Here is a 23596-nt window from a genome sequence, read left to right as displayed (position 1 = left end):
CTTTACTCCTCACCCCATAAAACATCTAAGTGTCTTTAAAAAGCGATGTCACCACATTTTTACGTGTTTCCTGTGGTTCTACAAAGTTGGGAAGTTGTGTAATATGTAAATAACACACTTTGTAATGTATCATTCAGACTATTACTGCTTGAAGAAGTAGCTAAACGTTTCTAACCAAGAAGAAAGAAGTCCAGTTGACATGATTCAATCTTCGGATAACTAATCCTGGATGACTCTTAATCTCTTTGTACTCTTAAGGGCTGTGAAACACCAGCTCAGATGCCCCAGATGTTAAGTTGTTTCCAGCGCTGTCCACACTAGTTGGACCTCTATCAACAGCTTTTCTCCCAAATGTTGTATTGACATTGATCCACCGGAAGTGTCCCTGGGCAAGATGCTGAACGCCCAACAGCCCATTCCCATCCCCAGCTGCGCAGTGCAGGTCCCAAGCATCCCTTCCCTCCCAATTGGGGAGGGATGTGTCAGGAAGTGCATCTAGTGTAAAAACTGCCATATCAACATGCGGACCTCCATTTGTTTTCTCCTTGACTTAGATTCTTGCTGCCTTGTACCTCAATTGCAAGTCGCTTTGGATAAAAGCATCTGCTAAATGACTAAATGTAAATGTAAATGCAAATGATCCGCTGTGGTGACCCTGAATATATGGGATAAGCTGAAAAGAAGAGGAAAAAAGCACCTCTGCACGCTGCTTGTGTATAGATGTGAATCCAGGTCTTCCACTTCCTCATTCACACCTGCAGAACGTGTGGCAATACATGCTCGTCAGCTGTTGTCTCTGTGGCAAGTGTCATTTATTGGCCAAGACAAAGCCTACATGGGTAGTTGGTTTTGTTGCCTCTGATTCCTTGATGTTGGTTTGGTGTGAGAAGAAACTTTTTTCCTGCTTCTTTCTTTCTTCGTGGGCATCTTTATCTCCTTGCATCCTCACTAGAAAGCTCTGTATCTCTTCTCTGTGTAACCTGGAAGCATCACCTCACTACTTTATTACCTAGTGTAGTGTATTGTGCAATCTAGAAGCTTCCTAACCAAACTGTGGACCCTGTAAATGCTGTAAATCGTGGTTTCAGAAACAGTTTTTACTCTGCCTGGGGTTTTAATTTGTCTCCTAGCAACTGTAAAGCATTTCCTGTTGTGTGAGCATTTGGGATGCGTTCCTCCGTCAGCCCATCGACTCAGCTTTGGTCTCAGAAAACAGCAGATGGCTTCACACGGCAGGGTGCCACACACCAGACACACAAATACACTATTTTATACACAATCAGAGCTAAAGGGGGGGGTTATACACTCACGACACACACAGGCTGCTAGACGGGGTACATTAAATATGGATGAGCATATGTGAAGGTGGGAGCCATTGAAAAAACAAACAATGTCGTCGAGCAGCAACTAAAACTATATCTGATTTTTATCACAAAATCTGAAGCTTCAGAGGAAGAAAGGGAGGTGCGAAAGAAGCCTCCTCCTGATGATGTAAGAAGGTCAAAAGGGGGCAAAAGGGGGTATTAGAGGAAACATTCTCCCAAATGATGTGACTATGATTCGTGGTGACTTAGTTCACTGTTCACCAGAAACAACACACACCAAACCATCTACACATGTTTGTAATAATAATAATAATCAGACTTTCCTAATATTTTTGAATGAATATATTATATTATTGAATGAACATATTTTGAACAAAATATTTCAAATAATACAAATGAAAATGGCCCAAATGTATGTGAGTACTGCTGAACAGAATTGTTTTCCACATGACACACTGAGATTGACATGATCCAGCTGACTGTCTGGGAACTGAGATCAGAATAGTTTTTCATTTTCAGATTGTGTAACATTCAGTTTTCATTAGTTTGACTTTTATTTGTTAGACTTGTTTCTTTTGTTTGACTTCAATTTGGCTGCATCTTCCTCCATCATGACGCTATGAACAGACCAATATGCAGAACCATAGCAACACTTGCTAACTTTCAGTTTTTGTTTTCTGCAGCTCGGCCGCCATGTCTAAAGCAACGGTGAAGAAGCTGCACTGGCGCTCCAAGGTAACAGCAGGATTACCCATCTACCTGTCGATATGTACCTGACATTAAATTTACTTTCTGCGTCAGAAAAAACTAAACTTCTGTTACTGCATCGCTTTGCCTTGTCATATCTTTAGGTGCAGGAAAGCTTTGTCCCGCTGGGCGGGGGCTCAGGTGAGCTGGGGCTGGCCATCGGGGGCGGAGCTGACTATGGCGAGTTCCCGTTTGTCACTGCAGCCCCTGGAGGTGCGGCCACAGTGGGTGACATCATCTTAGAGATCGGGGGGACACCGGTGTTAGGGATGACTCTCGGTGATGTCAGAGGAGTCCTCAACTCCTGTCCTCATCCAATCAGAATCAAGACTGTTTCACCAGGCAAGTGGACATGTTTTGATTTGTAAGAGTGTCTTGGTTATAGTGGACATCAATCAAGTGTTCTAGTCAGGTAATGGGCAGGTAAAGGAGTAATCCAGGAAGATAGTGATGATGTAAGGAAGTGTCCTAATGAGGTAATAAAGTTAGTTAATGAGGAATTGAATTTCTTAACCTGAAGGTTTTGTACGTTAACATTTTATGTAACAAGCTTTGCTGCTCTTTTCTCAAGCTCACGTAGGTCAGTACGTACTTTAGTATAGTAGTGCAGAAAATGTACTCAGTTACTGTGTACCCCTGAATGACTGTCCCTGTCTGTCCCTCAGGGTCTTCCCTCTGTAAGGACCTCAGGTTGTACCTCAGTAAGTGTTTCACTCCAGGCTCCATGGACAGTCAGCTGCAGCAGCTCATCAGAGAGAACCTGTACCTGCGCGCTGTCCCCTGTAAGACATACCTGGATGCACACACACACACATTTATTTTTGTATTGTTTTTATTTATATTTTTATTGTTGTTTACTTTTCACTTTAGCATACAGTAATTTAGTCCCCAGTACAGCCCCGTTGAAGGTGAGGGGATCAGCCAAATGACCAAAGACCAAAGAATTTAAATCAAAAATCCTGTTGGAGACTGAGGACTGTGCTGGTGCACCTGGTTGTGAAAGTGAAATTTGATCGATGATTAACCAGAGTGATGTCACACCTGAAGGTCAACTTGAGCTTGTCAGCATGTTAATGATTACAGATGGTAGCTGCCATGTTTATGAGACTGTACACTGAGACAGTGCTGGAGTGTCTGAGACCAAGTTCATATGAATCTGAGAAACCTGTGATCTGTATCACAGAGACAGTGAGACTTAGTGAAGGCTGGATTTTGGTGTCAGGCTGTAAGTGCATTCATGTTGTTAATTAGAGCAGAACCATGATTGAAGTATTAAACGTAGATGTGTACTTGGACTTTTGGTTAAAGCAGGAGCAGAAAGTCATGTCCTGCTGGTGACAGTAAACCATGTGATCACACGGCTGAAGCAGAATAAAACATTGTGGAAAAACATATGAAACTGTTAAACGAGTGTGGAAATTAGCACCGGCTTCTTCTGATTTTTTTTTTCTTGTCTGATAATGAACATTTTGTATGTGATGCACAAATTTTTTAAAAGTCACAAATGTTTCAGCTCGAGGGACCAGTTATTATATCACGTGTGATACAGTCCAGTTCTGTGGGGAATTAAATTATTATTCGTCAGTGTTTTATTTATTTATTTATTTAAATCTTTTTGTGAAACTCACCTTCAGTTTTTTAAAACCTGATCTGTTTCTCTTTATCATTTCTCACATGATGATGATAACTTTTGATGGACTAGCGATATGATAGGTCAGCTGTGGATCTGATCCTCTGAACTTACCTGTGCAGAGCACGTTAGCGTGCCGCATCATTTACCATGGTGATGGGCTCCTGCTTTCTTTAGTACATGTAAACATGCTCAGTGTTTGCAGTAAATGTTAAATGCTCTGCACTTATATAGCACTTTTCTACGTATTGGCACTCAAAGTGCTTTACACTGCTTCTTATTCACCCATTCACACCCACGGTCACACACTCCAATGGGGGAGCTGCCATGCAGCTGGCAAACACTCACCAGGAGCAACTAAGTTGGGGTTCAGTGTCTTGCTCAAAGACACTTTAACATGTGACCAGAGAAGCTGGGGATCCAACAAACAACTGCAAAATGGTGGACAACCACTCTACCTTCCTGCGCCACAGTTGCTCCCTGTGTATTTTTCAGCAGTTTTTAATAAAACTTCAGTGACACTATTCTGAGCCTGAGCTGAGGAGAAGAAACATTAAACTATCTACTGATTATTTATCACCACAAACAAGGATTCTCCCTCCATCTGCCATATTCATCTCTTTAGTCCTACTGACGTCCTCTGTTCCACAACAGATGTCATGTTAATGCTTTTTATTGTCTACAACAGCTGTTAACATGTGCTCGTCTAAACCATGACTGACTCAGCATTTTATTAGCCGCTCATTTCCAACAGAGAGAAGTAGAAGTAAGAGAAGTATTCCTAATATTCTGAACCCCCGATGTATGTTAATGGGAGGAGATTGTTTACATCATGAGTAACAGTAAAAATGTTAAGCTCTGTCCCTAATGTGATGACATCACGGCGTGCTTCCTGCAGGTACTACCAGGCCGCCCCGCGATGGGGAGATCTCAGGTGTGGACTACAACTTTGTGTCCATCGAGGAGTTTTTCTCTCTGGAGGAGTCTGGAGCTCTGCTGGAAAGTGGCAAGTTCAAAGGTACCGAAAACACACACACACAGCAACAGGAGAACTCACTGTGACTGAAAGGAAAGGAGTTTTCTGATTTCAACACAGGTTCAAAATTATATACACAGGGCTAAAAGTACACATCCAGCTCATCCGACATTTGGTTAAATTTCCCTCAAACAAAATCAGCACAAATCACAGTCACATGACATCACCGTTCCCCCCACTAATCGTCCAGTCTGTCAGATTCAGTGACTTCCCTCTTCTATTGAAGCTGAAAAAGAAACTCAACCAGGCTGTAAATACTTTTTTACGACACATAAAAAGGTTCAAAAATACTGATGGTCGAATAAAACCTTAAAATCAGTTGAACCTTTGTTAACTTCTCTATTTCAGGCTTTTATCCAGAAACACACAGAAAGAACCCACAGACTGGTTTCATGTTAACGATGACTGTGTGTGACCCTTGATTTATCTGTTTTTAGAGGAGAAGCACAGCTCCCATGCTCAAATCTTAAACGCTCACAAAACACATGCAAACACAAATTTCCCAACTCATCACACTTTGTTCATCAGTGTGAAGTAAGAAAGAGTCGCCTGCACATTTCCTGCTAGAGATCCAGAGCTTCATGCATTTATCAAAAATATGTCACCTTAAATATGTCTAAGTGTCTTAGAAAACATGTCCCCCAGTGGACTGGTGTCTCATGTGTTTTTAACAGTTTTTGGACAACAACAAGTTCCAGGTTAGACTTACAAACATTAAACATGATCAGAGGAGATTCAGTGCTGGTTTTAGCATCTGTGTGGTGACAAGGTTCCTTTAGAACTGAACTAGTTTTCATTAAAAAGCTCATGAAAAATAATTTCACATTATCAAATGAGACAAATTAGTGGAATGTATTTAGGGATGTGCTAATGGCAGCAGGCGTCTGGCCTAATCCTGCCTTTGTGCACTTGTATTCGTAAGACTTCTTCACATGATACTGCACCAAATAACCTCTGCTGGTAGATGGGAAAGTTAGGGTAGGTGGAAAGTTTAAACCTGTTTGAAGATAATTGGCAAAAAATAAAGATGAATACAAACTCTGCTGTGCTAAAGTCTTGCGATGTAACAATCGTATTAATGTTTCTCAAGATTATTTTAAGAACATTTAATATTTGTGGCTGACCTCAACAACAAGGGTTATAAACAGTAACTACAACTTCACTTCCGTAGTTTCCAAATGGCGGTCTGTGCAAACTGTGTACACGTTTTTACACAGTTGCAACAGACCATCAAACTTTTGGAAAATGAACTAAGCAAAAAAAATTTACTTATCTTGGGGTTTTCCAACGTTGCCACCACAAAGGCGAAGCACCTCGAAGCTCTTAATACCTCGAGCTACATGGAACAAACAGTCTCTATCCTCCCGGCTGTTTGTTCAGTGACCCAGAACCCCGATGTCATGCTGCCATGGTCTGGCTCTGTGGCTTCCGCTGGAAACACTGTGCCAACCCATGGTCCTCTGGCCCTGTCGGACGACCAATGGCCTGTCCCGACAAGAGCCTGCTCCTTGCCGCTGACACAAGAGGCCTGGATCCCGGCTAAAAGGACACATCGGACGACACCTGCTGCAGCTCATCTGGTCAGCCAGTCCATTGGACCACCTTCCCCAGTCCAGGTGGATAACCGGTTCACTGTTCTTGAGGAGCTGGAAAGGCCGACTTCCCCGGCGCCGGTTCCCTGCGACTGCCTGCCCCGTGAGATACCAGATGGTGGCCGCTCCACCTCCTGCGGGCAGCGTGGTCGGGGCATGGTGCCGGGGCTTTGCCAGACCAGACATGCCACCAACACCATGCCTCCACAGAGGAATCCACATGCTGCTCCTTGGCACAGCACTCTGCTGCTCCACTGCAGCGCAAATGACCAAACGCCAACAGTCTGAGTTGCTGAAACGTGACTTCATATCACTTTTCAACTCACTGAAGAGTTTCACGACAGACGGTAAGTCATTTCCGGCCCAATTCCCACGCTGGGTTGCAGTGTTGGCTGGCTCTCCTCAGCCTCCACACATGGCTTCAACCACAAGTCTCCGCACACGGACTCTTTTACGTAGACAATTTCAATCTTTTCTGGGATCGTCCTCAGTACTTCAAACAAGATGGACTGCACCCGAAATTTCTGAGATCACGAATGTTGACTGAGAACGTTGTCCTGATGTTACCAACAGACAAAATTCATCTCTTATGGATTCTAACTTTTCACCCAGGGAATTTTACTATTTTAATGAATGTTATGATCTTAACCACACTGCTCTTTGCCCTATAGAGACTATGTCTGTTCCACGACCACCTAAACTTTTTAAACAAAAAACCTAATACAAGTTAAGACTACTGCTCATACTGAACCAAAACCCAAAACTAATAAATATCAGATCTCTCTCTTAAAGTCATTATAGTGGGTGACTTTAACATTCATGTAGATGCTGAAAGTAACTGCCTCAGCATTGTGTTTAATTCATTATTAAATTCAATTGTTTTTTCCCAAGATGTAAATAAACCCACTCACTGTTTTAGTCACGCTCTAGACCAGGGGTATCCAAGTAAAATTTAAAGAGGTCCAGTTAGAGAAAATTTCTTGAAGCAAAGGTCCGGAAGATCATAATGTCTTAACTATTTAATGTGATATATATTTAAGTAGCCTAGCAGTTGTATCAACGTCTGCATGTAATCAATACCTGACTTTCAAATCAAATGAATTCAGTACAATTTAAAAAAACCTTTTGACAATATTTATTGTCACGTAACATAGAACTGAACACATGCAGTCTAGACCTTGTCCTTACATATGGCATTGAAACTGATAATTTAATAGTATTTCCTCATAATTCACTTCTGTCTGACCATTTTCTAATAAAATTTGAATTTACAATAAAAGACTGTACAGCAGTTAGTAAAAAATTCCACTACAGCAAATGCTTATCTGAAAATGTTTTGTACAAATTTAAAGAAATAATTTCTTTATCTTTTTCACCACCATGTGTCAATACTATAGTGAGTAGCCATCGTACTCCTGTACAACTTGATTATCTACTTGACGATTCTGCAGCCTCACTATGTATGATACTAGATACAGTTGCCCTTCTGAAAAAGAAGGCAGTGAATCAGAGGAGCCGACCTCCATGGTACAATTCACAAATAACAAATGGATCTTCATGTACAACAGCTCCAGAATCCTAAATAAGGCCCCAATCCTTCTTTGACTGCTTTTTACCAATAGATCTTACAGAGCTAACTTCAACTAATGCTTCCTCAAAACTAACAACATGTCTTTTAGACCCTGTCAGAACCAAATTGCTCAAAGATGTTGTACCTTTAATTGACAAGTTTATATTAGATTTGATCAACCTATCTTTAGAAACTGGCTATGTACCAAAGGCCTATAAAGTTGCTGTAATCAAACCGCTACCTAAAAAACCTTGTCTTGGTCCAGGTGATTTAGCCAACTATAGACCAATATCAAATCTCCCCTTTATTTCTAAAATCCTTGAAGAAGTAGTTGCGAAACAATTTTGTGACCACCTGTACCACCAATTGTGTCCATACTCGTCCTAGACCTTAGTGCTGCATTTGACACCATTGACCACAACATTTTATTTCAAAGACCGGAACATGAATTTGGGATTAAAGGAACCACACTGCATTGGTTTAAATCTTATCTGTCAGACAGATTCCAACTTGTTCATGTTAATGATGAATTTTCTTTCTGGACAAAAGTTAGTTATGGAGTTCCACAGGGCTCTGTGTTAGGAACAATACTTTTCAATGTGTATATGTCACCTTCCATAAACTTCCACTGCTATGCAGATGATACCCAGCTCTATCTATCTGTGAAACCAGAAGATACTAACCAATTAGTCCAACTTGCATGCCTAAAAGACATAAAGGCCTGGATGTCCTACAATTTCCTACTACTAAATCCAGACAAAACTGAAATCATTCTCTTTGGACCTAAAAAGATGAGAAATATGCTGTCTAACAAAACAGTTACTTTAGATGGTATAACTTTGGCCTGCAGTGCTGCAGTGAGGAACCTTGGAGTTATTTTTGACCAGGATTTGTCCTTTACCTCACATATAAGACAAATCTCTAGAACAGCCTTCTTCCACCTATGGGACATTGCTAAAATTTGAAGCATCCTGTCTCAAAGTGATGCCGAAAAACTAGTCCATGCATTTTTAACTTCTAGGTTGGACTACTGTAATTCCCTACTTTTGGGGTGTCCTAATATCTCACTAAAAAGCCTTCAGTTAATCCAAAATGCTGCAGCAAGAGTGCTGACTGGATTAGGGAAGAGAGGTCATATTTCACCTTCACTAGCTTCTCTCCATTGGCTTCCCATAAAATCTAGAATAGAATTCAAAACCCTCCTCCTTACATACAAAGCTCTTAATGGTCAAGCTCCATCATATTTAAAATATCTCATAGTTCTGTATCACCCGATTAGACCATTTCCATTGCAGAATACAGGCCTACTTGTGGTTCCCAGAGTTTGCAAAGGTGGAATGGGACGCAGAGTCTTTAGCTATCAAGCTTTGGAATCCAAACCTGATTCGGGGGGCAGACAACCTATCTATTTTTAAGACTAGGCTGAAAACCTTCCTTTTTGATGAAGCTCATAGTTAAAACTGCTCAGTCAACCTGAACTAGCTCCTACTTAAGATGCTATAGGTTTAGAGTGTTGGGGGACTCCTGCAAGTGTAATGAGCTCCTCTCCTCTCTCTCTATACATTTATTTGTCACCACTGTATGCTATTAATTTTGTGTCTTCTCTCTCTCGTAGTTGTGCTTTTCCCCCTCTTTCCCCCTCTCTCTGTCCCTTCCTGCAGGTGTCCTTGGCTTTGGAGCTGTTTGTTTCCAGTCTGCAGCTACTCATCCTACCAACCTGTATAATGTTTTGTTGTTGCCCTTTTCTTTTGTTTTCCCTCTTTTCCCCTCACCCCAGCCGGTCAAGTCAGATGGCCGCCCACCCTGAGCCTGGTTCTACTGGAGGTTTCTTCCGTTAAAGGGAGTTTTTCCTCTCCACTGTTGCCTAGTGCTTGCTCAAGGGGGATTTGTTGCGTTGCCTCTACATACTTGTGTAGTCTGGACTATTGTGTAAAGTGTCTTGAGATGACTTTGTTGTAAATAGGCGCTATATAAATAGTAAAATTAAATTGAAATGTTATTTTTGTTTTCCAAAGTTATTTTACCTTCCTATTTCTGTGTAGATTCTACAGTTCATGTAGTCCACGCTTCTCCATCCAGGATCTCACCCTAAATCTGTGCTTTGTTCCTCTTTTCTCTTTTTCTTTTTGTGCAAACATTTATTAAACACCGGTTGCCGACATGTTTGTTTTGGCAGAAAGGCGTGTGAGAGTTTCTGTTCTCCCTGGATTTGTTTAACTGCGATGGATTGATCAGGATTTTACTGTCCAGCAACTCATTTTAGAAGTAAACAGTTCAGTATTTGTACTCAGTAGTATTGCGACATATGCTTATTAATTTACCTGTAGTGAGATGAAGCTCTGCACCCACAGGAAACACTGTGAAATCAATGAGATTTTGATTAATCAGGACTGAACCTTCAGTTTTAGTTGTTTCCTGATGATGATGATTAAATCCAGGTACGGTGCTTTTTTACAGTGTTACACACTAAACGGGACCGAGCTTGACTGTTTTAATAGTGTTTAGGATGAAAAGAGGATTTTCTGTCTGTAATCCTTTAAACCTGACTCTGTCCGCCATCCCTCTCTTTAACCGCCTCACCCCCCCAGTATTAATTTGATGGGATTATTAGGACTAAAATAGAAACTGAATTCACACATAAATATGTGTGTTCACACTGAATCCACTAAAGTGTTTAATATTCACCACTTTCATTTGAGTTTTCACCTTTTTCCTATAGAAAATTGTGTTTTTGATCAATCACTTAATATCAAATTATTGTTATTTATAAGAAAGATAAATTGATTTAGTATTAATTAAAAAAATTTGTGGCTTTAATTTCCTTATTTTCTGATTAGTTTGGCTAAAAGAATTTCCTCCTTTTGGGGCAGACTGATTAAAATTAGTCCAAATAATAAACAAACGTCTTTATGTGTCAATTCCTCCAGCAAATACACAACACCGAAGTTCTTTGTTACTGATGTATTTATTCCTTCTTAATTAGCACTTGTTGCTCTTGCTCTTATTTATATCCACCATTGATCTATTGAAACATATAACACATCACATGTGAGTACAGACTTTATCACAAAGTAGATCAAATAAACATCAATACGTAAATAAAATACAAAGCAGGATGCGAACCGCACATCTAAGAGGGAATAGATTCTAATTAAATATATCAAAAACAAAACTTAAGAAACTTGAAACACCACATAAAACACGTTAACTTTAAACTTGAAGTTATAGTTCCACATGTCTTCTTAACAAGCACTAAAAAGTGTCCATGTGCAACATAAAGGGACCAATAGTTCCGACCTAGCATCAAACAATTAAATAAAGCACACAAAATACATAAATAATATGTAAACAATATTGAAAAATTATATTTAGGGCATTTAAATTATGTTTCTATTAACTTCAGTCAACACTGCTTTATAGTTTCTATTAGTATAAATGCCTATACCAATATACATATTTTTTTTGTATTTACATATAGTTTTTCTCTTCTCATACTATATTTTGTCTTTTTCTATCGTTACCAAACTGCACGCATTAAATTATGTTTGCCGTTCCTTTGGCTTGCTCATAACAAATCTTAAAATCTTAATCTTTTATCTAATTTAACTGGTGTTTCTCTGTTTCCTTGTCTGTCCACAGGGAACTACTATGGGACACCGCGCCCCGTTCACATTGGTCCAGAGAGTCCACCGATCACATACCAGGAGCATCGGAACCTGCTGAGAAACTTCAGGACAAGAAGCAAATCTCTGAGTAACCTGGAGAAAGCTGTGGAGGAGGGAGACAACAGTGAGGAGGACAGTGGGCTGTCTGGTATGTGGACAATGTGCAGGACAAACATACACCAAGCAACTAACTAACATTTACTCACACGTACTGGGATTTTATGTTCTTTTTACTTCATGTATCTTCAGCTTTGTTTACTTTGCAGATGCATCTCTGTATCAGAACTGAAGATTTCTTGCGGTTTCTATTTTCTGGACTCTTTTCTCTGTCTCTCTATCAGCAGGTTCAGCCAGACATCCGCCCACCACCCTGCCTCTCAGCCAGTCGTGGGAGTCGGCGGTTGGGACACGGGTGGGAATGGAGAACGGAGGGGTAGGAAGAGGAGTAGGGAGAGGAAAAGTAGGAGCAGGTGGAGGAGGTGGTGCACTGCCTGAAAACTGGGAACTGGCGTTTAGTGATTCAGGAGAGCCGTACTACATCGAGTGAGTAAAAGTACCACTGTCATGACTGTTCAGACATCAGCAGTATCTGTTTTTACAGAAGCAGAGTTGTTTCACAAACCAGGTAGAGAAAACGCACTTGGTTTAGCATACAGTCACATTGAGAGCAGTTCCAGTCGTACTACATTACCCAGGATGATGATGATGATTATGATGAAGTGTCTTTCTGTTAGTCATAACTCAAAGACGACCAGCTGGCTGGATCCTCGAACACAGAACAAAGAGACGACTTCCTGTACAGAACGTAAGTCTGACTGAGTTGTTAGTTGGTTGGTTGCTGGATTGTCTCAAGACTATTGTCAAAGTTTATTAAGACGTAATGATGTAAGATGTTTGACCTAAATCACAACTTCTGACACAATATAATGTATTTGTTGCTGTTAAAATCAAAGTTAAGTAACTATTTTAACAGCGTTTCGATACCTTACAACTTTAATTTGTGTAATGCAAAAACCATAGAGGTTGTGAGTGTTGCCTTGTTATAATTATGACGTAGAGTAATTTGTCATTACGACTCTGTTTCAGTCTGTGCTGCAGTTTGCTCCTGAAATGTACAGCTCTTTAATTTTGACAGTCAGTAGGGGGCAGCACAGACTGAGACACTGTGACTTCCTGCCGAGTGAAGTGGTCTCTCTCCAGGGTCTGTCTTTCTTTGAGGTGTTTAATTTACACTGTGCCGTCTGTACTGTATTGTAATGATGTTTAAATCTCAAATGAGATTTTTTTTATATAAATGGAAACTGGTACATTTGTTAGAGACATTATTATCAGGACACAAGGACACAAAGCAAATGAATATCACTGCCTCTGTTAACTTCACAGCTGAAACAAAATTTAAACCGTTTCATGATTACTTTAATTTTTGGCTTTGACATACACAAACTCTGTCCTTAACTGTCTTCTGCTGTCATTCACTGTCCTCTGGTGCTGTCCACTCAGTTTCTACTGTCATTTACTCTTCTCCACCGTCCACTACTGACATTTATTGTCTTTTAGTGCCATAAACTGTCCTTAAACTCCCACTAATGTCTTCGACTTTCTTACCATTTCTGTCTCCCACATGTTACGTCTTTTATTGTTTTCCACTGTCCTCTAATTCTACTGTTCTTTACCATCTTCACTTCCCTCTGATGACATTACCTGTTCTGTCAGTGAATCTACTATTTCTACAACCAACATTATCTTCTGCTGTCATGTCCTCCTCTCCTCTCATTGGCCGTTTCCTGTGTCCTCTCCTGTCTCAGTGCCAGAGTTCACAGAGCAGCCTAGCCAGCTGAAGGGTTACTCCATCCACACTCGACTCTCTAAAGGTCCTAGAGGCTTCGGCTTCAACATTGTGGGAGGAAGTCGACCCCGAGAGTTTCTACAGGTGTACAGTGTCACACCTGGAGGTCCACCTGCTCTCAACGCAGGTAGCACAGTTATATCTTGCATCTGTTGAATGCAAAGTGACTTGAACATGACATGAACCGTTAGCAGAAAACGATCTGAACACGAACGTGTGTCTTTGACAGGTCAATGAGGTCAGCTGTGAAAACACATCTTGATTTTATCTGTTGTAGTTTGATTCTCAGGGCTTTATTTGTTTCAGAACCACAATCATATGATCCACAACTAATCCACACACACATGAACGCAGAGTGTTTAATCTCCCGACACACACACACCCACACAAACAAACACTGCCTCCTTTCTGTCCCACACTGTCAGGCCTGCTCACGTGCACTGGGGATAAACAGTCAGGATTGTTACACAGACAAAGTCCATGAAACCTCCTGGGAAAGTGGAGCAGAGGGTTTCAATAGGCAGCAGAAAAATCTTAGTAGGAAATCTAATTAAAAACTGTGGAGTATTAGAAAATACAGGGAGATGTAAATATGAAAAACACTTTTCTAAGGGACAAAACTGTTTTCATAATCTGCACATGATCTTGTTTCATATAATAAATGTGCTGAAAAGGCAGTTGACAGATGCACTTCTGAGTTACTAGAACTGTAAACAGCTGAAGTACAGCATTCATGTAATCTACCAGGAAAGTGTTCTTGCATCCTGGACTTCCAGTTGACAAATGGTCAGTGTAGGTTTGGGTTAAAGGCCCTGATTTGTTAGATGCCCTTAATCCTCCTGGTTAATGGGTTGGTCGTGGCTCTTAAGAGCACGTCATCCAATAACTATGGTTCAATCCCTAAATTTCCTTGGGTAAGAAACTGACCCCCAGACTACGCCAGTTGTTAGTTAGCAAGTTCCTCCGTCGTTCTTGTCATTATTCCAAATGCCAAAATTTACCTAAAGATAACTTGGGTAATGAGCTGCTTGTATATGATGTACAGGCTTGATTTTAGTAAAATGTAAAATACCTGGACTTACTGTGTCTCCTGGTCTGTGGTCCTGCAGCTGACATCCTGGTCTACATTAACGACACCTGTGTGTTGGGTCGCTCTCATAAAGAGGTGGTGGAGATGCTGAAGTCTGTGCCGATGGGTCAGAGTGTGGATGTGGTGTTGAGGAGAGGATACCCAATGCTCTATAACCCTGACGGATGTCCCAAACAGAGTCTGGAGACGGTATGACACTCACCTTAATGTGTCCCTATGCAACAGATCAACAATTGGCAGTTGTATTGTCCTTATTACAGCACATACAGATGTGACCTTCTATAACTCACCAACCTCTAACGTTCCAATAGCCACAGACTCCCAGTGAGCCTTCCAACACTCCTGACCCGAACCGAGGCCTGACGCATCTCACCTACAGCCGAACGCTGGACGCCAACGGCAGCAAGCCAGGTAAGAGTGAGGACTGGCCAGAAGCTCCATTGCCCACTTAGAACATTTACATTTACATTTAGTCATTTAGCAGGCGCTTTTATCCAAAGCGACTTACAACTGAGGTACAAGGCAACAAAAATCTAGAAATCTAATAGAAGTTAATAAAGATGTTAAATCAAATCACTCAACCACCCAAGATCTTATTAAGTTTTGAATCTTTAATGAGTTTACAAGATGGAAAGTAAAAAGTACAGCTCCTTTGTCGTCTTACTATTCCGTCCACATTCTAAAACTCACCAGCTTCTCCTATGAAATCCCTTTGAACTCTCTGCCCTCTGTTACACCAGAATAAAGCAGGCCACATTTTTCTGTCTGAACCCAACCCGAGTCCAACAAGTTAATTGTATTTTATATCTCAACCCGAGCCAGAAGTAGCTGAGTTTGTGGGATGATTTTCTACAATATGCATTAAACTGGAAGCAACTTAGGAATGTTTAAAAGAAATTTAATTTGAAATAAACTTCTAAATATTTTGCCTGTTTATCCTAATCGATGTGAAAGATCCTGACCCAAACCCTAAGTCAGGCTCAGTTCTGTATCCACCCTCCACACCAACTTCACAAACTAACCACAAATGCCTTTCCCTTCTGTCAAGCTCCGGCATTTGGGAAAGTGGCTATGTTAAAGGCAGTATAAACATTACTACAAATGCTGAATGAAAAATAGTATTAAAACTCTGGGCCCTTTCTAAACCCAACAACCGAGCAACATGATGTACTGCTGAGAAATACCAAGCCAGACTTTATACAAATGTCAGTGCAGTTTTCAGTGAGATTTTGCCACTTCTGAAACAGAACCTGGATGTTCCAGTTACGGTGTAAACTGTTGAATCTGTATTAGGATGAATCCATCCACTGTCCAGGCATTTTTCAATACATATCTAAATTCAGTGTGATGAAGTTAAGCCCTTCTCCTTCACTCTCAAATCCTGGATTAGGCCAAACCCCATCCTCCTGTGGTGCTCAGCCAATGACAAATGGGCTGACAGGCCTGTCCACCCCCACATCCTCTGCCTCGGACCCCCCACTGGGTGCCCCACCACCTCCAGACAGTACAGCAGCCAATCACAGCGACTCTGATGGCGGTCAGTCCAACGCTGGAACTCGAAGGTCAGTATCAGCCACTTCAGCAGATGTTAATACCAAGCGTCTTTCAAACTAATACAGCTCTAAGAGCAAAGCTTAATTGGTAGGATGAGAGAGAAAAGAATAATGAATTAAGCACTTTTAAATTCAGAGTAATTCTAAGTGTATTCATGTTGATGGTAGTTTGACATTGTTGTTTCCCTCAGAGTAACTGTTCGGGACCAACGATGATTTAGTGAAGTTATGTTGTCATTAGGGTAAACACTGGCTGAGTATGTGGGAACAGTAGTTACCAATCTAACAGCAACATCAACTAGATAAAGTTCTTGTTGTAACAGTAGTAGACATTTTATACCTTGTGGTTAATTGTGGGAGTTGTATGTGTGTGTCAGTTGTTTTGTTCATTTACTCCCACTATGTTGGGATTCTGTCTCCTCTCTGCCCCCCCTCCCCACAGGTCTTCTCTGATTCGCTACAACAGCAGCACTCTCCCCGCCCTCTCCTCTTCGTCCCTCCTTCACCACCAGAGCTCCAAGTCCTCAGAGAGCGATTTATCTACGTCCACACTCCCTGTCTGCTCCTTCACACTCCCCATCAACTCCTCATCTTCCCACACTCTGTCCAAACTGCCCCTCTCTCAGCCTGAGACGGGCCTCCACCAAAACTCCACCAGCCCCACCAATGCTAAAAACCCCCCTTCCTCCTCCACATCTCCGGGAGTTCCTACTGTTCAGCGTCCAGCAATGCCCCAGACCTCCCTTGCCTTAACCCCACCCAAGGACATCCCGCCATGTGGTTTTAATGGGTGTCCAGCCAGTCACCAAGCTCCCTCCACGGCCTCCAGAGGAAACACAGGCCTTGTGCTCCCCCTTGGAGCAGGGTCACCTGGGACGGCCCCCAGCGGAGAGCTTGTGCCGGTGGCCCTCGGGCGAAATGAGGGTGGGGGCCTGGGGTTCAGTGTGACAGCGGGGGGTCAAGAGGGTCAGCTAGTGGTGGTGAGGCGGGTCTGGGATCGAAGGCAGTGCCCCTCTCTGCAGCCTGGTGATGCTATCATGAAAATCAATGGAGCGGACGTACAGAGCTTCAGCTTCTCTCAGGTATATATGTTTACGAGTGTTCAGGTAGCCTCACCCAGTGGCCCAAAATGAGTTAGTGGAGCCTTTGGAGTGACATGGTTTTCTGCATTACCTGCTCGTTAAATGCAATGTGATCTTCAATAATGTAATGGGCTTAAGCTAATAACACTGAACACAACCACTTCACAGTTAAACCAACTTTGGCATTAGTAACCTCAAACCAGCTTTCTGTAGCTGTGGATCAGCTATGGATTGCAGCCTTTTCCAGTTTTAGACAAATCAGCAGATTGTAGATCCTCTTTGGATCTTTTTTGTGAGATGTGGTTCATATTAGCAGACGCTTATTGTGAGTATCCCCCAAGGTATAGGTACACTACACAACCTATAGATGATAACAATAATAATTCTTCCTCTTCTTCTTCTTATTATTATTATTGTTGTTGTTGTTGTTGATGTAGATTTTTATTTAAATAAATAAATAAACATATGAGTCTTAAGTCATGATTTGAATAGGGATAAAAAGCCTGTGATACGAATGTTGTCCGGCAAATGTGGTGGGTGTTCGAAAGAAGACCCATAGTAGAAGAACAAAGAGTACATGAAGGGGTATATGACTATAGGAACTCTGAAATAAAGACCATTAAAATGAGAATTTTAATATTTGTTGGGAAGACATCAGATCTGTTGAAGAATGCTGGTGGCATGTTATATGGTAAATGTCCAGGTTATAATACAAGCAGCAGAATTTCGAACCTGTTGAAGGTTATGGTAAAGCTTGTGTAAGATCCAAGTTAACAGAGGATTACTGTAGTCAAGACTGGTGTGCAATGTTAAGAAGATGGACATAACGGGTTTCTGTGGTGCTATTTAGATCTGATACGAAAGATAACGTGCCATCAAAAAGAACACACAAATATTTAATCTGGGGGGAAGGGGAGACAATTAACCCATAAATAGGAAGTGAGAAAGTTTCATGTAAGCAGTTAGTAGTTCCAAATTCATTAATAATTGAAAATATGGCCACCCATCAGGAGATAGATTAAAAACAAAATATGGCCGAGGACAGAGCCTTGTGGAACACCAGGATAGGGCTGTGAATACAATGTTTTAAGATGTAGAAAACTGGTACAATCAGAGAGGTATGAAGTAAACCAGGTGAGAGGAATGCCAGTTGCTAAGGGGTCCAATAAAATGTTCTGTGAAACAGTATCGAAAACTACATTCAAATCAAGCATGACCAGAATGGTTAACAGTGGATCATCAGGAGCCATTAGCGAATTATTAATGACCTTAACCAAGTCCTTTTCAGTATTGTCTTTAGGAATAAACCCAGACTGAAATTATTTAAATAGGTTATTGTCATTGAGCACAAATCTGAATTGCGAATACTTTATATAAAGAGATGAATCTGTGTCAGGCTAAATCTTCTTGAACTGGTTTCCTCCTGATTATGGGTGAGCAGTGCCATGGAACCCATCTCCCTATTCAGGCATTAGGATGGACTATCTGCTTAAGCACAATTTAGAATATAGCCATTAAAGTAGACACCATTAAAAACCATTAAGTGTAACCAGGAGTGCGTTTCTGTCCCCAGGTCCAGAGAGTCTTGCAGGAACACACCAAACAGGGAGAGGTGGTACTGCTGGTCTACAGAGGAGGTACTGGACCCCCAAACCTCTGACTTAATTACCTGGATCTGATTATAGGGCACCAATAAAAGAAGGATAAGTGGTACACATATATTGGTCTGTGAACAGAAATAATTCTCATTTCTTTTCCCCCCAGCTCCTGTCTTCTCTTCAGTTGTCACCCCAAATCTCTACAAGCCCCTCCCCTCCCCTCATGGCCTGACCAACGCCTCCTCCTCTCATTCCACAACTTTAGCCGACTTGCCTTCCCCATCCATGGGTGCCTTGGTGGGTGGCGTTTCCCCACTCAACCAGGCTGGTGTGGCCCTCGAAAGTCCCCAGGATGGCCACTTACCAGCCCCAGGGAGCCACCAAGGTAAATGCACCCCCACCTACAGATGTGTACCTCTAGGCAAGGCAGTTTCCCACATGGATCCATTTGACTCCTCTTTGTTTTTCAAGGGGCCTCTCCTGCACAGACGCCTAATGGGCCCCAAGCCTCGACCCTCATCCAGAGCACCAGCTTCCTGGACTCAGTTCCTGTGACGCTGACCTTAGAGCCACGTGATTTGCTAAGAGTGGAGGAGAGCGCTGGCAGGCCTCCTCCAGTCAGACAGGGAAGCGGGGGAGCAGTTGCCAAGGATGTGAGAGGGGCGGTGGTAGAAGGAGAAAAGCCAGTGGAGGTGGAGCTGAGGAGGCGGCCAGGCGAAGGCTTTGGATTCGTGATTGCCTCTCAGGAAGTGACCAGTGCAGGTGAGTTCAAGTCATCCCTCTGAAACCATCCCTCTTTTCACATTGATCAAAATGTCTTGTCTGTTTCGCCGGTGCCATTGTTTGGTCATGTAGCTTTGAAGAAAAGAAATTCATTGCACCACATTGTGAAATGGTGAATTCAGGCCGATCAGTGTTTGCTGCAGTAAAACCAGTGAAAAAATACTTCAGTGATGTGATGAGCAGCAACAGCAGTAACAATAGAATCAAAAGTAGACAACAGCAGCAGTAGCAGCAGCTGGAAGAAGGAACAAACACTACAAACAACATTGTCGTAAAGAGCTTTGATTAATTTTAAAGATGGTATTTTCAACTATACTCACACAGAAACTGAAAGTATCAGACAAAGTTGCTGGATTTTCTTCATCTGTGCTGTAGAAACTCTTAAAGTCTTTCTTTATTCCACAATGTCTGGTTGTCACGCAGTAGAGTGGAGCAATTGTTGCTTCAAGTATGACAGACAGAGCAGAGACTCAGAATCAAAGCAACAACCTGGTGATTCCTTAAATGGCTGGAGTGTCAGAGAACCTAAGAAGGATCTGTTCACTTCTAACCCACCAACACACTGAGACAGAGACTAGTCCACCTAAAAGTTTGGGCACCAAAACACAAGAAGAGGTCTTCATTGGGTCTTAAGAGGTCTATATAAAAAAAACAAATACCTTTTACTCTGGAGGTTGATCCCAAAAAGGAGACACAACAGGACCCGAATCAGCAGTGTACCTACACCTGTCCAGGTCCACTTTTTGGACAGAGAAGACATGTATGTTTTCTATGCTGCCCTTTTATCCCAAACAAATCAAACCATAATCTTTGTCACCATGTTGTAGCTACAACAGCAGCACAAGATGTGGAGGCAACACTGACTGTGTTTACATGCAAAGCCAATTAGAAACCTGGTTATGCATAAACCGCAAATAAAACTCCAACAGAAATGTAGCTGGGGAAACTAGGTTTCCCTAATACTCTACCCAGATTTCGGAAACCAGCTTTTCTGTTTACATTACACTTAAGAAATCACTTTTCCTGCTTACTTAAGTCCATGGAAACACATCGATGGAACGTGAGCAGCAGCCAGACAATATTTATACACAAAAGCAATTTGCTTTTAGTTAGAGGTCTCTGTGGTCATGTTTCAAACAAACACCAATGGTCATCAGGTGTGTTTTCTCAGCCAACCCTTCCACCTCAACGTCCTCCCTACATGGACTTTGTCTCTCTTTTTACACTTTACACTACTACTTCTCTTATACTACGACTTTTATAGTCAAGTTGTCTGTGTAGTATTGAGGCTTTAAAAAGTACTGCAACCAGTGGGGGCCAGCAGCTCCTGCCTGTGTAGAACTGCAGTTTGCTGCAGTAAATGTCTTCACACACACTTCTAATGAGTCTCTGCCTGATTACACCAGCACCTGAACTTCTGTGGGTTTGTCCCACTGATTCAGCTCCATTCAGCTGGAAGCAATGAGGCACTGAGACATGTTTCTGTCCTCTGGAATAAAACAATAATGCCTACTGTTAACATTCCCCCTCCCGCCTCTGTGTGCTCTCTGGGAGCCACCCCTCCCAGCCATCTCTCTCTCCGTCTGCAGCTCGTGCTCAGTCTCACTACAACCTGCCTCGCACCAACACACACAGGAAGACAGGAGGACAAACTGAGGCGTGCAGGTGTAGCTGTTTTTGTGTGTCTGTGTTTTCTGTGTGAACGGTTTATCATGTTGGAGAGACTGCAGTCAGCTCTGAAAACTGTGATGGACTCTAAAGGTAAGTCTCTGTGTGTGTGAGTGTGTGTGAGTTACAGAGGAAGGACTTGGAAAACTCTTTTAAGTGACTTCGATTGGTAGAGTTTTTCCATGTTCAGAGTATTTGGTGTGTGTAATGTGATTCTTTTTCCCGATACTAGAAGAGACAGATGTGTCTCTCAGAGACTCAGTTGCAGGTTTCAATGGTCTGAGTGGGTCACGTCACATGAGGATCTTTATGAGACCAGAATGAGGGAGGAAATTTACTGTGGCGTGACTCTCATCGGTTCACTTTGGGAATCCTGGATTGGAGGAAGAGGAAGCTGCAACATTTGGTCATTAATTTTTCACAAGTTTCACGACAGTGTCACCACATTCAGTCTCACTGTGGTTGAGTGTACAGCTGGTCCATAACGAGATTGTGCTCAGATGTTCATGTTTCCCTCAGGATGAATTAGCACAATCATCAGTGCAAAAGAGCATGTGAAGTATTGTTGGGGGAACCGGGCGTCATCTTACAGAACAAAGAACAAGGAGAACAACCTTTATTGTCACCGAGCACATATACATTTACATGTTACAATGAAGTTCTTTCTCTGCATTTAACCCATCCCCGGTGGACAGCGACTTCATCCTGCAGACTTCTGCATCCCATCGTGCTGCTCTACCCACTAAGCTACCAGGCCGCCTGCCATCTTGTGCTCTAACTGTGCCTGCTGCAGGAGTTCCTATGGCTTATCAATGTGGTTTTTTGAATTGGTCACATTTGCTGGAGATGGGACGAAGTGATAAAGAAGCAGTTAGCAGTCTTCTACTGACATACTGCGGCAGAGCTCTTCATGATTCAAAGAAAGGCAGAAGGATGCTGGCAATATGGCGCCTGTTTAAAATGAATGAGGGGGCCAAAACATTAGAACCACTTTCTCTTAAAGTGCACTCCAGTATGTCTTCACCAGCCACTATGACCTCAATAATAAACAGAGGGTAGACAGTTTAACCTAAAAACTAAAAATTATAACCTTGTAGAAGTAGAATTTATGGCAGATAGATTAGGTAGATTGTACAGGTGTACCTATTAAAGTGGCCTTTGAGTGTCAGTTCTTACAGACTTGAGCTCTGTAAGGTTTACATCTGTACTTTGGAGTCACTGACATCATAGTTTGTATTTTGTGAGTGGAGTCTATGAGTGTGATTTCACTAAATTGTACATTAATGTAGGGCAAGATTTTAATATTTTCCATAATTTCTTATGTAATTATGGGCTTACAATTATTTTATTTGTTCATTTCCACCAATTTCTGTGTGTACCCACTATATTAAAAGTATACTTCACTTTTTTAGCTTTTTTCCTATTTTAATCCTGTTTAAAGTGTTTTGAGAACTTTTCATCATTTAAATCAAGGATTTATGAACCATAAAGACTAAAGGACACCATAGAGCACACGTATGAGTTGTGATATCGGCCAATGGAGAAATTGGACTCCACTTCTCCTCCTCAGTTTTTATCAGCTCTCAGGAATGTCTGAAATATTTTCACCTCATTGAAACTCTGCAGCTCTTACTGTGTGTGTGTGTGTGATGTTGTGGGGACGCTGCATGTTCCCGAGCTGCAATCTGACATACAGCCTGTGAAACAACACAATAACTGTGGAAAAGTGTGGGAAAAAACCTTTAGGACTCCTCCACATCTGCCCTCACTACACACCTGCTGTTAATGTTGTTTCCTCTGCATTGACCTGAAGTTAACGAGGACCACATTCCACAGTCAGTCAGATTAGAGGATTAGGGAGGAGTCGAGCCCCTTATTGGCTCAGCTTCTAAGTCCTCCAAAACGTGCTGTTGGTATATCAACCCGATTTCTTGTCCTGTTCTGTATTGATGCTAAATTTGAGTCGGTATGAGACACAACAGATGATGTGCATCTACTTTTGATCTTCGTCCTTGTCTTTTGTGCACAGAGATTCCTTTACCTTTCCAGCCTTTTGCCCCTCTTTCAACTTTTTTGAGATGTGTTGCTGCAATCAAATTTAAAATAAGCTAATATTTTCCATGAAATAATAAACTGTCTCAGTTTCAAGATCTGTTGAATGTTGTTTATGTTCTATTGAGAATAAAATATGGGTTGATGAGATTTGCGAATCATTGCAAACTGTTTTTATTTAGCTTTTACACATTGTCCCAACATTTTTGGAATTGGGGTTGTGAATTTAGAGACAATCACAGGGTGATTATGTGCAGCCAGTTTGACGGGTTTAGTTTGGTAGAAAATTGTGCTCTAATTTATTATGGGAGCTTTGTTGTTATGGTTTGACCTGATTTGAGGTTTTGATGGGTTTAGTT

General features: G+C 41.8%; 1 protein-coding gene across 5 annotated transcripts in view; it reads left to right on the top strand.

Annotated features, from left to right (window-relative positions):
• Positions 1-23596, top strand: part of magixa (MAGI family member, X-linked a) — a 42277-nt gene that overhangs the window by 6806 nt on the left and 11875 nt on the right. For 4 of the 5 annotated variants that reach the window (XM_067526761.1, XM_067526763.1, XM_067526765.1 and 1 more), the window contains exons 2-16: positions 2009-2060; positions 2177-2414; positions 2738-2854; positions 4601-4720; positions 11540-11713; positions 11907-12108; positions 12300-12370; positions 13371-13538; positions 14521-14690; positions 14813-14912; positions 15892-16063; positions 16497-17136; positions 18710-18773; positions 18901-19119; positions 19206-19496. In XM_067526761.1, the coding sequence (XP_067382862.1) occupies positions 2019-2060; positions 2177-2414; positions 2738-2854; positions 4601-4720; positions 11540-11713; positions 11907-12108; positions 12300-12370; positions 13371-13538; positions 14521-14690; positions 14813-14912; positions 15892-16063; positions 16497-17136; positions 18710-18773; positions 18901-19119; positions 19206-19496 (2788 nt within the window). In that variant the 5' untranslated portion in view covers positions 2009-2018. The remainder of the gene's footprint in view (positions 1-2008; positions 2061-2176; positions 2415-2737; positions 2855-4600; positions 4721-11539; positions 11714-11906; positions 12109-12299; positions 12371-13370; positions 13539-14520; positions 14691-14812; positions 14913-15891; positions 16064-16496; positions 17137-18709; positions 18774-18900; positions 19120-19205; positions 19497-23596) is intronic. The other variant, XM_067526762.1, reaches the window with a different exon arrangement.

The sequence above is a fragment of the Channa argus genome, chromosome 13, assembly GCF_033026475.1.
Source record: "Channa argus isolate prfri chromosome 13, Channa argus male v1.0, whole genome shotgun sequence".
In the NCBI taxonomy this organism is placed as follows: Eukaryota; Metazoa; Chordata; class Actinopteri; order Anabantiformes; family Channidae; genus Channa; species Channa argus.
This window is presented reverse-complemented; position numbering and strand designations above follow the sequence as displayed.